Source organism: Oreochromis niloticus, linkage group LG12 (assembly GCF_001858045.2).
Source record: "Oreochromis niloticus isolate F11D_XX linkage group LG12, O_niloticus_UMD_NMBU, whole genome shotgun sequence".
Classification (NCBI taxonomy): domain Eukaryota; kingdom Metazoa; phylum Chordata; class Actinopteri; order Cichliformes; family Cichlidae; genus Oreochromis; species Oreochromis niloticus.
Window position 1 is genome coordinate 25,889,630 of NC_031977.2, and position 14,092 is coordinate 25,903,721.

Sequence of the window (14,092 nt, forward strand, 5' to 3'; positions counted from 1 at the left end):
GACGACCTTCAGCAATGCACACATTTTTGGTTTTGATGCTTCGTGGCCTCGTGTATTTTCAAAATAAGTGCTACAGAAATGCGGCAAGGGCTTTTGTTGTGAAAACTAAAACCGGAAGGAGTACAGTTGCTAAAGCTGTCGCAGCTAGCGATGGACAGGGCTGTGGGAGAAATCGCATGGAGGGTAATTAAACCAGATATTACGTTATTAATTTCGTTACTGATAACTTTTCCTTAGTTAATTTGATTTGCATTGTTTATGAGAAGACTGAAAATAATCAAAGTCAAATCCTGATGATGTAGGTCGCAAGGTGATTAGCTTTAGATGCTAAACCGCAAATTTACTCTTCTGTAGCATCTAGCAGTGTCAGACAAAGAAGATCCGAGGAGGCGAAGTATATTTTTTGATTCACGAAATGCACTAATATCTGGGCTTGCTGGTCAAATTTAAAAATAGCATGTGTGTAGTTGGAAAGTCAAATCAGCCACTGAGCAAACTGAGGGTCAGCCCATTCTTAATACGACCGCAGAGGGGCGCTGTTTCAATGTTGAACACTTTAGAGACTCAGGTTAAACACTCACCGGCCATTACGTCATGCTTGTACTGGGTTAGACTCTCTTCAGAACTGCGTTAATTCTTCGTGGCACAGATTCAAGAAGGTGTTGAAAACATTCATCAGAGATTTCCAGTTTGGCACGACAGCATCACACACTTGCTGCTGACAGAAATGTGAGATGAACATCAATAAACTTCTCACCATACCAGCCAAATGTCGCTGCAGAAATTCGAACTCGTCAGAGCAGGCAGCGTTTTTCCAGTGTTCCTTTGCCCAGTGTAGTTGAACCTGTGCAAACTGTAGCCTCAGTTTCCTGTTCTTGGGGAGCGGCACTCGGTGTGGTCTTCTGTTACTTCAAGGTTTGACATGCCGTGAATTTAGAGATGGTCTTCTGCATATCTTGGTGGTACTTTTGATAGTCCCTGTTGATTTCCTCTCAGTCCGAATCAGTCTGGCTATTCTCCTTTGACGTTGACAAGGTATTTTTGCTTAGAGAACTGCCCCTCACTGTATATTTCCTCTTTTTCAGTTGCTGCCATGTGATTGGTTGATTATTTTATTAGTAACAAGTAGTTAGACAGGTGTACCCAACAAAGGCTACGTTCACACTGCAGGTCTTAATGCTCAATTCCGATTTTTTGATCAAATCCGATTTTTTTGTCTGCTCGTTCACACTACAAATAAAATGCGACAGCAAACGCGCTCTAGTGTGAACGCTCAAAGCGGCCCGCATGCGCAAAAGATGTCACATCGTGGTGAGTTTTCAGTATGAAATGAGGTTGTATTTTTAGCCTAGGTGAAGGACAAAGGTTGATCCTCAGTTGCTCTTGCATTACTTTCATCCTTTGGAGGGGAGACAATGAAGACCTCGACTGATGTCAGTCACCAGAATCCCAACAGAAGTTTAAAGTTTTATTCTCATGTTTGTTTGCTTTGTCGCCACAGCCACCGCGGGCATGTGAAGACTACTGGAGTGAGTTTAGACACTGCAAAAGTTTAAAAAACTGCTTTCACCACTACTACACTTACGGTACCGTGCCGTCCTGCCAGCAGTGGAAAGAGGACTACCATAACTGCAGAGAGTGGGAGAAACATAGAGGCACCGAGGCTAAGGTGGAACAGCAAGAAATTAAAGTCCTAAATGGGTGACTTTGTGATCCCCTCCAGGCTGTATAAATACACTCACTGTATCTGTCTTGCAGGAGGCGTTGCGGAGAAGTGAGAAAATCCGAGTGGCAGAGCAAAGAAACTTCATTCCAGTGTGGCAGCTCAGGCAGGAGCCTCCTAGAGACTGGCACGTGCCACTGAACCAGGAGAAGCCTCAGGACTCCTGAACATCGAGTTTTGACAACATGCTGTGTTTCAGTTAAAGAGCCTGGACATTCTTGTGATCACGAGCTGTCATGAGTTGTATTCAGAGAACTGCTGTATGTAAAATGATATGTACAGTATGTCTAACAGCAGCTAGTGGTCAGCGATGAGGATTCAGCCTCTGTTTTATCAGTGAATATGATCTCTTTCCAGGCAGGCTGGTGTGTCATAGGTACTAATTCTGCAAAGCTTGTGTAAACTTAAGCACAAAGACCGACTGCACTCGGAGACTCTGTGAAAATTAGCTCTATATTATCCTTATTTTGACAGGATATATAATCAATCCATGTAATCAGTGATCTGCTTCATTCTCTTTGAAAAAGGTGAAGAGCCAGGTCTTTGCATGGTACTGGTAGGCCTATATGTATTTGTCAGCTGCTAAGCATATGAATTGACTTTAAGAAAGGTTAATTATGTAGCTCTTGATGCTGGAGTCAGGTCTATGGGATGTTTAATCTTACTGAAAAATTGACATGACAGAATCCAGAGTTGTGTAGCAGTTTTCTGCCTTATAACATGACATGTTCAAAAAGATTCTGGAAACTGGATCAATAAAAAGATGTAAATTTTTATTCGATTTCTTTCATTATTATAGACAGAAATATTAATGTGACACAAACTCACTGTAACTCTCACACAATGAATGACAATGAAGGAATAAAGACGCAGAAGCTGCATTTTTGCTTAGTGAATAACATTCAGACACACTAAACTACACAGCCATTCCTCATCTATCACTGTGTGTAAACTTTAGTGATATCGTTGTATTTCCCATCAGGAGCGTCATAATTGGGTATTGCTGGCGTATATGTGGGACCTTCGTGAACAAAGGGAATAAGAAGCGGGTCAGGCTTCAGCGCTGCCCGATACAGCTCCTCAGACTCCAGCTTCAGCTCCTCCAGTGCCTCCCTCTGTGCTTCCAAAGCCAGTTCAACAGCCTCCACTTCAGCCATGTGCTGCTTCTGCAAGAACATCAGACAGACACAACCCACTAAGTGCATGCAATGGAGAGCCAGGGTCAGATGTAACATTTTCCATAAAAGCTTTAGTGACGCAGGTGCGATAGGTAAGTGGTAACCTGTTTGTATCGACACCACTCCTTCAGCAGCAGGGCTCGACCTTCACTTTCTTCAAATGACAGCCTTGGAGCAGTGCGTTCCCTTTGAAAGAGAATTATGAACATCAATTTAAAGGACTTAAAAGCTCTATCCAAGAAAGGTATTCAAATGAGCAATTTAAAAGTTTCAAAGCTGTTTTAATGTCCCAGAGCTTCAATGCAAAAAGACTGATAAAACCATTATCTTTTTATCTTATTGTATATTTTATTCTACTGTATATAGTATTTTATTTTATTCTATTATGTACAGTTGTGTACTGTATTTATTCTTATTTTATTCTAATCTTTGCTTCATAACTTTTGCACTGTCCACTTCCTGCTGTGACAAAACAAATTTCCCACGTGTGGGACTAATAAAGGTTATCTTATCTTATCTTATGAAGACATCAGCTAACAATCACGTCTCAGAACTTCAGCCACCTTTTGCAAAGGCAATTTCTCTGTGAAAATGAGCTGTGGCTGAGGTGGTAGAGCTGGTCGTCTAGCAAAGAAGGCAAAAGGATCAGTCTGTGATTCCTCCAGTCAGCAAAATGTTCTTGGCAAATTGCCCCTAATGCACCTATTGGAGTGTGTATGAATGTTGAAAAATGCTTCGGGGTAGATAAAACTGCATCCGATGGGGTAAATGAGACCTGTAGAATTGTAGTAAAGTAGTATTTACATTATCTTGACATAGATAATGTTTGTGTTAACACTCTTGGGGCATTATTGCCAAATCCATTCTTGACCTGTGAGATGTCATGAATAATAAAACTTTTTTAAAAAGCACACAATAAGTGCTTTTGACTTTTTTTTTTCATTAGTTTGTGCAATCCAACAAAGCTGATTTAAACACATAAGATTAAAATATTTTTAAACTGATGTGGAAATCATCAGAGTTGACATCAGCTCAGATTTTCTTCACTGGCTGTGGAGCACAGCGTTCTCAAAGGATGCCGTGGTATGAGCCATGACACATTAATTTTACACATTGGATTTATAGAGCTGCTTGATCTGTTGATCAAGCAGATCTATTTAGGAATAAAATCACATTGCTTATCCGTTCTAATGATCTTCAAAAAATGCCCTGCTTCTGATGATCCATACCTGCCCAGCAGCTTTAGTTCATTTGCTGACAAGAAGAAATTTAATGTGTGTTATCATACTGAGCACTGTAAGTTAATGTTTCAATACAAATTTGACCTCATTATCTCAAATGACATTTATGCACATAGACTGAAATGAGCTCCACCTTGTTTCATCCAAGCATTTGGTTGGAGTGACGAAGTCCTCTATGGGGATAAGCTCAGGTGGAACTTTCTCCAGTTTCTTCAGCTTCTTTTTCAGGCGCTCTCTCAACATCTGTTCCCTTCTCGGGTCAACTTTCTTCTTCTTTTTTGGCTCAGCTCTTGAATAACACAGATCACACCTCTATGTTAATATATTCAGCCACAAGATAGAGCTTTGCTGAGAAGTACTGTTAGCATCACAAACCATCATAACATTGGTGGATTAAGTTTTTAATTTAAAATATTGATGAAATGACAATTGTGGTAAACCTCGGTCATGACTTGGTTTGTGAGCCTGAGCCTGAATCATACCTCAGTGGAGCAGATGTCTTCAGGGTCATCACTGGTGCAAACCAAGGACTCTGTACAAGATGGTGATGTTCTCCCAACAGAGAGCTGCAGAATAGAGTACAGGTCATTTCTCTACTAAGTTTGTATATTCTTTGAAGAAGACAGTCTTAAGAGTGCTACTATCCTTGCTGCAAATAAGATGCTTGTCTACAAACATTTTCAATCCTGGCCACTCCCAGTGAAAATTTTAACATCTTCATCTCTGTCGCCTCCGGCTCAGTCTCCTGTCTTTTTATTGATGCCACTCTCCAACTACCATCTTGTAAACCTTCTCTTTCACTTCTGTCACAAATCACCCCTGATGCTCATCTCCACCCTGCCTGCACTCTCTTTTTCCATCTCTTTTGTGCACTGTCATTTGCTTTGGATGTTTAACCCCAGGTATTTAACCATCCACCTTCACAATCTTTGCTCTTTTCAGCCTCATGAGCACAGTTGTCTGCCTCTCACTCACACACGTGTTCTGTCCTGCTTTTGATTTTCATTTCCCATCTTTCAAAGCAGACATTCACCTCTCCAAGCTCTCTTTCACCTGCTCTCTACTTTTGGTACAGATCACAATGTCGTCTGCAAATATTATAGTGCACAGAGACTCCTGACTGACCTAATCTATCCATCTTCATTGCAAACAAGAAGGGGCACAGAGCAGTTCCCTGATGCTGATCCAGGTCGAGCCCATCTGTCATTCCTACCGCACACTTCACCACTGTTTATCTGTCCTCATACATGTCCTGCACCACCCTGGTACTTCTCTTGGCACCCCATCATATGGTTTATCTAGATTCATAAATGCACAGTGAAACTTCTTCTGACCTTCTCTATACTTCTCCATCAACAGTATCAAAGCAAAGATCGCATCTGTACTCTTTCTCAGCATGAAACCATACTCTCAACAGCTACATCCCTCTGTAGTCACGACAGCTCTGCTCATCACCTTTGTTACTGAACAAGCACACTTCTTCTCTATTAAAGCACTGAATAACCTTAGCTATATTAGCTCCACACAGCTAACGCACTTCGTTCACATCGTACATCAATCACTCACCTCGACGGCATGGCCTGCCGCGATAAAACCCTGCAAAGACATCGCGAAAGAGCCAAAGACATGTTTTAATTACGTTTCCGTTTCCTCCTTTAACTCAGTTTTGGGTCCAGGACAACAAACATTCACATGTCGTCCCCTGGAGTGACAGCCCCCCACACACACGTCGCTGAAAGATGACGCTTCAAACAGGCGGGCGCACACTTCAACGTCCGCACTTTCGCTTATTTAAAAAGCTTGAAAAAAAAAAATCAGAGACAGATATTGGATATGTGATAATCCGCTAATATATTAATTAATAAAACAATAAGATAAACAGTAAAAAAAAATAGTAACATTGCGTTGTGTAGATATTTATGTGTAAATATTTTGTTGAATCTTCATGGAGGAGTAAAACGTTACCGAGCTGCAGTATTTGGGGGAAAGGTCACAGTGGTCTCAGGCTTTTATATCCTCCACGCAGCGAGATATCAGCCTAAAACTTTGATCCGGTCATCGCTGGATTGTTGAGTCTGCATCATGGCACTTCTCAGAGGTAAACAAACACCATTCAGTTCATTTCAGCAGTAAGACCTCTGGGACGGGATTTTCTGGTGGGGCGTTTGAAAGTATCTGGGTCACACTGCTGTGCAACAGTGCTTTAAAATCGACCTTTTTATTCATTTTATATGCAAAGAAGGCTCGTTTCCACATAGTTTCACTGCAATGTAGGCGAAAGGTGACAAGATGGTGGCAGTATTATTTAAACAGCTGCTCCTTCCTGCTACTCAACTCAAAACTGTAAACATGTATTTGAACATTTAATCAGAAACCTTTCACAACTTTGAGGACACCGGTTTGCTTTTGTTATGCCCACACTTTTTTGGTTTAGAAAATTACAGCTTTCAGCTGTAATATTCATGTGTGTGAATATTACAGCTGAAGGTATATGCTGTAGCATATGCTGTGATGCGTTTACCTAAGTGAAGGTGAAACCGTGCTTTAAATCTGTTTTAATTATCTGTTTAATAGATTACAAATATACATTGCATGTTCCACATACATTACTTAATTTGCATTATTGTGTTTCCTGATTTTGCTATTCGTATTTTTCCATATTATGTGTTTATATATCATCGAAAAAAAGGATAGAACATCAAAAAAGTTGGGTAGCAGTATTTCATTTGAGTTTTTCCTCATATGGCAATTACATCATGAATATGGAGTAAATGTTTAAAGAAATTATCTATAAGGACTTTGGATTACTGGTCATTGAGCCATTTTATATGCAACATATCAGCAGCTCCCAACATTTTTTCCCCCATCTTACATGCCCAGCCATTCAATCACTCCTTTGAGTTATTATTCCATTTAAACACTAAGTAATTATCCACGAAAGTATTGATAACCAAAGAGTTTCAACAGCTTGTCACTACTGTTGTCTAATTAACCACTTATGCAGTCCTCTTTAATACTTTCTGCTGCAAATTCATTGCATTATTTTATGTTTAACTTTTCTGCTTAAACCTATCAGTTTCAAAAAGGTAAACAAAATGACTAGTCAAAAAAGCTTTATAGTGGATTTATAAATAAATACATTTTTATTAATTCACAAATCTCTGAGTTTGGTCCAGTGCCCCCATTCAGAGTGGAGGGAACATATTACTCAACATTAAACAGACTCCAGCTGTATGCGTCAGGTGTTACTATAATATTTGCAAACTCAATTCTAGGTCAAAGCATCCCGCATTTCCTGACACGTAGCAGACATTAGTCGATAGTTCAGTGTCCCTCTAAAACTAAAAAAGGTCCATCAGTGCAGCATTTCAAAATAGAGATCATTCCTATTAAGGTACTGTGAACTTTAAACCCTTTTTTTTTTTCCTCTCAAAAATGTTGCTGTGACTTCCAGATCAATTTTTGGCAGATTATCAATCAGGCCCCAAATGCAGAAACAGTGAATTTAAAGAGAAAAAAAAGAACATACACCAACCTGACAGGAGCTGAGGCCCGTGCTACAAAACAGGATTTCATCTTAGCCAGGGAACCTCAGGTTTAACCCCAGGTTTTCTGCACCAAGGTGAATCTCTTACAGGGTATATTGCCAGAGTAGCTCCTGAAAACCTACTTCAGATTAGAGGACAGGTATGAAATGAAATGGCATCACTATTCCTGGAAGATTTCTCAGATCCCTGTGTGCAGATGGGTCTAAATTCCGAGTTTCAGTTTATTCCAAATTTGAATTCTGTTTTAATTTATTCTTTACTTGCTCTCAGACTGTTAAAACCTCACCAGGGCTCCAGCTGTAGTAAGTAAATATTAGCTTGAATTAATGTTTTAGTGACAGTTTTAGATTTTCTTTCAGCTGCTGCTTCAGAGGCATTTAGTCTGAGAGCAAGTAAAAATGAAAGAAACAGAATTCAGATGGAGGCTTTGTCTACATACAAATTTGAAATACACTTAGCGAGTAGGCTACAAATAGGTGAACTGTTTTAGAATCATTCATTCCTATAAATCAAATGTTCTACAAGCATGAATAAGTTACCAGCAGCCAACAGGAAGAAATAATAAAGTTACTGATCAACATGGAAACAGAAGGACCAGGATCCAGGAATGATGACAGTATTTTTTATAGAGAATTATTTTGTCACTAGGTAGCACCTGTTGATCTTTATCATGGAACATAACCTACACCAGAGCAGGTTTAGTTCCCTGCACAAAACCTAACATCTTGATCCACCGTTATAACACAAAAAACTTAGGGTAATCTTGACATTAACCAGGTAAGACAAACTCCTACTTTGCTATACAGGCCTCAGGCCTCTGTACAAAGCAACCCAAACAGATAGGAGAAAAGAAGGACAAAGCTATATATACACAGAATGAGATCACTGATGAGAAACATGCGGGAGCGGAACAAAGGCGAACACAATCACCAGCAGGTGAAAACAATGGGGGGAATCAGGGGACTGCAGACAGGATGAAAAAATGACTCACAACATGAAAGAAAACAATCCTTTAAAGTAAAATAGGAAGTAACAGAGAGGGTCATACTAACATTTAATAAGCCAAACAAGACAATTAAACAAAAGTGACCAGAATGAGACAGAGGGAAGCAGCAAATAGAAACACAGGGAAGACCGTGGCTACATGTACTCATCATAAAACCAAACATCAGAAAATACGAAGAACAAAACTCACTAGTGAACCATACATACACAGCGATGAAGGAATAAATCAAAGTCACTGTCAGGAAATAACAACAGAAACACTATAGGAGAAAACCTAAACAGGAACTTTAACTTCAACATCAACATCAACAAAGAATTGAAAACAAGAAATCAGACGCAGCTCTATTTCAACACCCTGTAAATCATGTTGCGTTAGTGCTAATTATCCCTTCACAAATCTTCTCTCTCTGTCCCCCGCTACAATCTGGCTGTAGCTCAGTGGTGGGTGGTGTTAACTCCAAACTAAAATGCTCGTTTTTTCCTAGGTGTATTTATTGTAGCTGCCAAGCGAACTCCATTTGGTACCTATGGTGGAGTACTGAAGGATCACAGTGCAACAGACTTGGCTGAACATGCAGCCAAAGCTGCCCTCGCTGCAGGGGGTGTGGTCCCAGAGCTTGTAAACAGCATCATCATAGGAAATGTCATGCAGGTACTGATCACACATACAACACTGAAAGGATTAATTATAAATGATCTGACTACTGTATCTTACATTTTGTTTCTGATCCACTTCCCTACGTTCAGAGCTCAGCTGATGCACCCTACATTGCTCGTCATGTGGGTCTGAGGTGTGGCGTACCCATCCCAGTGCCCGCTCTCACCGTGAACAGACTGTGTGGATCTGGTTTCCAGTCCATCATTAATGGCGCTCAGGTAAGCACTAAACTGATGAAAATAGTACTCTAAGACCCATAAAGGAGGGATTTTCAAAGCAGAAAACAGTGTATTGAATGTTTTCCTATCAAAATATAAACAAGAAAATTGATTTTTTTTAAAGTAGTAACAGTGACACTTAGAGAGTACTACTTTTTGCAGGGAAAAAGAAGCCCTGCAGCTTCTCTGTAAGGAGAAGAGAGAGTGAGTAAGATACAGGACAATGTAAGAGGTGGTTTCACATCAGCTTTATGATAACTCCAGGAATCTCTAAGTTTCTTACTAGGAGTGGAGATAAGTAAGGTGGGAGGCATTACCTGCCTGGTTGTGGACAGGCAGGTAATGCGAGATGGAAAGAAATCCTTGTGGTGAATGCTTGTTTGAAGGTGGCAGGTGAGCAAACTTAGGGAAGCCTTTTATTCAGCACACAATCACAGAGACACAGAGTTGAGAACACTGGAAAAAGTCAGTAGACATAACCAAAACAAGCCTGTCTACTACTTTATGATGGCAAACAGTTCAGGTGCCCCTTAAATACCAGCCACTGATGAGACCAATGAGCCACTGGTGTGCTCAGTGAGCAGCAGGAACCCGTGCTCCACCCATAGGGCACAGCCTCCACAACCCATCCAAGACCAGAGAAAGACAGAAATGACCCAAACACAACAACCCAGTGCTGCACTATGACAACTATAATTCACTGGATGAATTATACGCTGATGTATTTTCGTTCTGTATTGTATCTCCCCAAATAAAAAGGAAGATTAAAAGTTTCTGATCTTTTCCTGTCATGTATATAAGTGGAAAGCAACTGAAGTGATATGTTTAAGACAATGTGTGCAAAAACCATCAGTAAAATGATCATTATGTATCTTACCCCCCTTCTGCCGCTCCAAAAACAAAAAGCCTGTCACCTTTTGTGTTTGTAGGAGATTTGTCTCAGGGATTCAGAGGTGGTCCTGTGTGGAGGTTCAGAGAGTATGAGCCAGGCTCCCTATGCTGTCCGTAACATCCGATTTGGTACGAAGTTTGGCGTCGATCTAAAGGTTGGTAGATCAAATCTATGAACACTTGATATAAATGTACATCACCACAACTACAATGATTTGGTATTAAACCTGCCTTCATCGGCCTACCAGCTAGAGGATACTTTGTGGGCGGGGCTGACTGACCTGCATATTAAAACCCCGATGGGCATCACAGCAGAAAACCTGGCAGAGAAATACCAGATCACCCGAGAGGACTGTGACAACTACGCACATCAGACTCAACAAAGGTGGAAGGCAGGTAAGGCAGACCCTGTTTTTTGATATATTTTCACGGTCTGCCTTTTAATTCACCCTCATACTCAGTTAATGTTTTAAACTCTAAGCTTTTACTGCTTTCTGTTTACAGCTCATGAGGGTGGTTACTTCACAGCAGAAATTGCTCCCATTGAGGTGAAAGCTAAGAAAGGCAAAGTGCCCATGACTCATGATGAGCACCCTCGGCCTCAGACCACTCTGGAACAGATGGCCAAACTACCTCCTGTCTTTAAGAAGGGAGGAACCGTTACTGCTGCTAACGCTTCAGTGAGTTTATGCTAGAGGTGCCGACTGTTCTCAACAATCTGACATGATCGGGTTTTCTTAGCAAAGTCAGACGGTCCGTGGTCACTGGGAAAAACAGACCACTGTTTGTTTGTTTTTTGATGCATTAGAGTCCCTTATTGCTATTCTTTTGTGTGTGATATCACTCCAGGATGTTTTTTTACACTCACACTTAAAATACATTTAAATATAGTTCATTATAAATTTTATCCAACCTCCTCCTCTTTCCTAATTGCACCTATCATTTCTATCCCCAGGGTGTATCTGATGGTGCTGCTGCTTTGGTGATTTCAAGTGAGGATGCTCTGAAGGAACACAAGCTCACTCCTCTGGCCAGAATTGTGGCCTATCACGTGTCAGGCTGTGACCCAAGCATTATGGGAATAGGTTAGCAACAGTGCTCTCTGAAAGGTGTAATCTGGGCACCTTTGGATTAAAAGTAATGATTACCTAACCTTTCTTTTTACTTTATTTATTTTAGGTCCTGTTCCAGCAATCACAGAAGCACTTAAGAAAGCTGGTCTGACTCTCAAAGACATGGATCTTGTGGAGGTTTGTTCCCATACAGTGAAATAAATACTTACATGCTTTTTGTCATATACAAAGCAGTAATGCAACAACATAAAAATACTCCATTATAACTAATTAAGGAAACTAAAACTAATATGTTGGTGAAAGTGCACACAGCTGTTTTTGGCTGCTTCCTTATTGACAAGAGGTCAGCAGCACATGTTTGATTTGTGTCCTTCCTGCCGCAGCCACAAAGGGATCCGTGTCTCCACTATCTGTAAACCACTATTATGAGTAAAATTTACATATATACAGTTAGGCCCATATGTATTTGGGCAGTCACATATTCTTTGTAGTTTTGCCTTTGTACATCGCTACAATGGATTTTAAATCAAACCATTAAGTTGTGATTAAATGTTGACATTAGACACTGAACTATAAAACCCCACATAATCCCACACTTTCAGAGGCTTGAAAGTCATTGGACAAACTAACATCATTTAAACTAATTATTATTTTTTAATACTCTAATATTACTTTAATACTTTAATATTAATGTTTTTGAATACTTGAAAGTTGAAATAAAATGGTTTAACCTTAAGCATGTGTCTAATTTTGATCACTTTTAATGCTTTTTTAAAATATAACATAGCAACCAGCCTGTTGTGATTTATGATGTTTGTGATTGTGTTTGTGAAGTGAATACTCAGGTGTTTTTGTTGTTTTTCACAGGTCAATGAGGCTTTTGCTCCTCAGTATCTGGCTGTTTCCAAGGCTCTAGGACTCGACCCGGAGAAAAGCAATGTTAACGGTGGAGCTATTGCCATCGGACATCCTCTCGGTGCTTCTGGAGCTCGCATCACTGCTCACCTGGTGCATGAGCTCAGGTAGCGTAGTCATTTAATGGTGAACACTATCTTATATAATGAGAAGAGTTCTGCACATTATTTGAAGTGACTTTGAATAATTATTTACTTTCTGACAGGCGGCGAGGAGGCAAGTATGCCATTGGTTCTGCCTGTATTGGCGGTGGTCAGGGTATCGCCATCATCATTGAAAAATGCTGAGAGAAGAACCTGCCAGCTGATAGGTTTCCTGCAGAAGAATGACCTACACACAATCACACAGTCCACTCAAATCCTAAATAAAATGCAGATGATACATTGTAAAAGAGATATTTTTCCACATTTTCGCATCAGAACATGTGCACTAAATGTTTCAGTCTTGAGTTGCCTTGGAAGTCCAGTAAAGATTGAGTGCTAATTGCTCACTGACATGCCTGTTCCTGTTTCACAAAAGTGCAAAAGACTTTTCAAGCACGTGCCTAAAATTCAGTGCTGATGATGGTACAGTGTGTAGCATATAATAACAGTGAAGTTTGTGGTAGGACAGAATGAGACTTGATGGAACTGGAATTTGCCTTAATAGCAGAGAGATTGAGAACATGTTAAGTTTTAATGCTAGAAAATTACCTGTGATGGCTCCAGCAAAAACTGATCTTGTACTTCTGTGTCAAAGAATCTCAAATTAAAAAAAAGAAAGAAAAAAAGATGTGTTTTCATGATCAGTATTTTACTGCTGCTTGAATAAAATATTCTATATGATTTTTTGGGTTAGTTGGTGTCAAGGGATTTACGTCCCTACCCTCACCTATGGTCACGAGCTGTAGGTAGTGACCAAAAGAACGACAGCGGAAATGAGCTTCGTCTGAAAGGTGGCTAGCCTCTCCCTTAGAGATAGGGTAAGGAGTTTGGCCATCCGGAAGGGGCACAGAATAGAGCCGCTGCTTCTCCACATCAAAGGGAGACAGTTGTGGTGGTTTGGGCATCTGAAAAGGATGCCTCCTGGGTGAATTATCGGGCATGTACCACTGGGAGGAAGCCTGAGGGCAGACCCAGGAGATGCTGGAGAAATTATATCTCTCAGCTGGTCTGGGAACGCTTTGGTGTCCCCCTGGAGAAACTAGAGGAGGTGCATGCCTCAGTATTCTACTGTCAGATGTGAAGCCTTCACACTGAAACTGGTTCATGCAACAGGACAAACTACAACAGACTGGCAGAAAAAATCAAGTTGTTGGAATGGTTCAGTAAAAGTCCATATGTCAACCAGACTGAATTAATAGGGCTGTGCATTCAATGAAGTTAAGTGATAAATTAAAGAAGGGTAGGGAACATTTTTTCCACAGGTATCTGACACGGGAGACTGAATATGTCATACATAAAAGAAGATTAGTTCAAATTATTACTGTTAAAGGAGATTCTGCAAGCTATTGAATCATGGAATAGCATTATTCAGAACAGACACTGGAAAATCACCAGTCCATAGACCTGTACATGAAGCAAACTGGTAATAGAGTTGCTTTTTATTAAAGTTTCTGAATTTATACAAACACTCTCTTTATTATGCAGTCTCAGAACACAGC

General features: G+C 40.3%; 3 protein-coding genes across 4 annotated transcripts; 2 read left to right on the forward strand and 1 right to left on the reverse strand.

Moving 5' to 3' along the window:
- The first annotated feature begins 28 nt into the window (after positions 1-28).
- Positions 29-2,499, forward strand: lg12h22orf39 (linkage group 12 C22orf39 homolog). 2 transcript variants are annotated; one of them, XM_003451037.4, is made up of 3 exons: positions 29-183; positions 1,502-1,669; positions 1,759-2,499. In XM_003451037.4, the coding sequence occupies exons 1-3, from the start codon at positions 151-153 to the stop codon at positions 1,888-1,890; spliced, it is 333 nt and encodes a 110-aa protein (XP_003451085.1). In that variant the 5' UTR covers positions 29-150; the 3' UTR covers positions 1,891-2,499. The 2 variants fall into 2 exon arrangements, with proteins under 2 accessions (XP_003451085.1, XP_013130340.1); XM_013274886.3 differs by lacking the exon at positions 29-183 and adding an exon at positions 240-803.
- Positions 2,476-5,914, reverse strand: mrpl40 (mitochondrial ribosomal protein L40). Its single transcript, XM_003451036.5, has 5 exons — positions 5,709-5,914; positions 4,625-4,708; positions 4,276-4,431; positions 3,006-3,087; positions 2,476-2,889 (listed from the first exon to the last, which is right to left on the reverse strand). Exons 1-5 carry the CDS (start codon positions 5,768-5,770, stop codon positions 2,662-2,664), a joined length of 612 nt encoding a protein of 203 aa, XP_003451084.1. The 5' UTR covers positions 5,771-5,914; the 3' UTR covers positions 2,476-2,661.
- Positions 5,915-6,075: 161 nt separating this feature from the next.
- acaa2 (acetyl-CoA acyltransferase 2) lies at positions 6,076-13,219 on the forward strand. The gene is made up of 10 exons (XM_003451035.5): positions 6,076-6,240; positions 9,181-9,347; positions 9,443-9,571; positions 10,501-10,617; positions 10,711-10,858; positions 10,967-11,142; positions 11,418-11,547; positions 11,642-11,712; positions 12,403-12,557; positions 12,656-13,219. The coding sequence occupies exons 1-10, from the start codon at positions 6,225-6,227 to the stop codon at positions 12,735-12,737; spliced, it is 1,191 nt and encodes a 396-aa protein (XP_003451083.1). The 5' UTR covers positions 6,076-6,224; the 3' UTR covers positions 12,738-13,219.
- Positions 13,220-14,092: the final 873 nt, after the last annotated feature.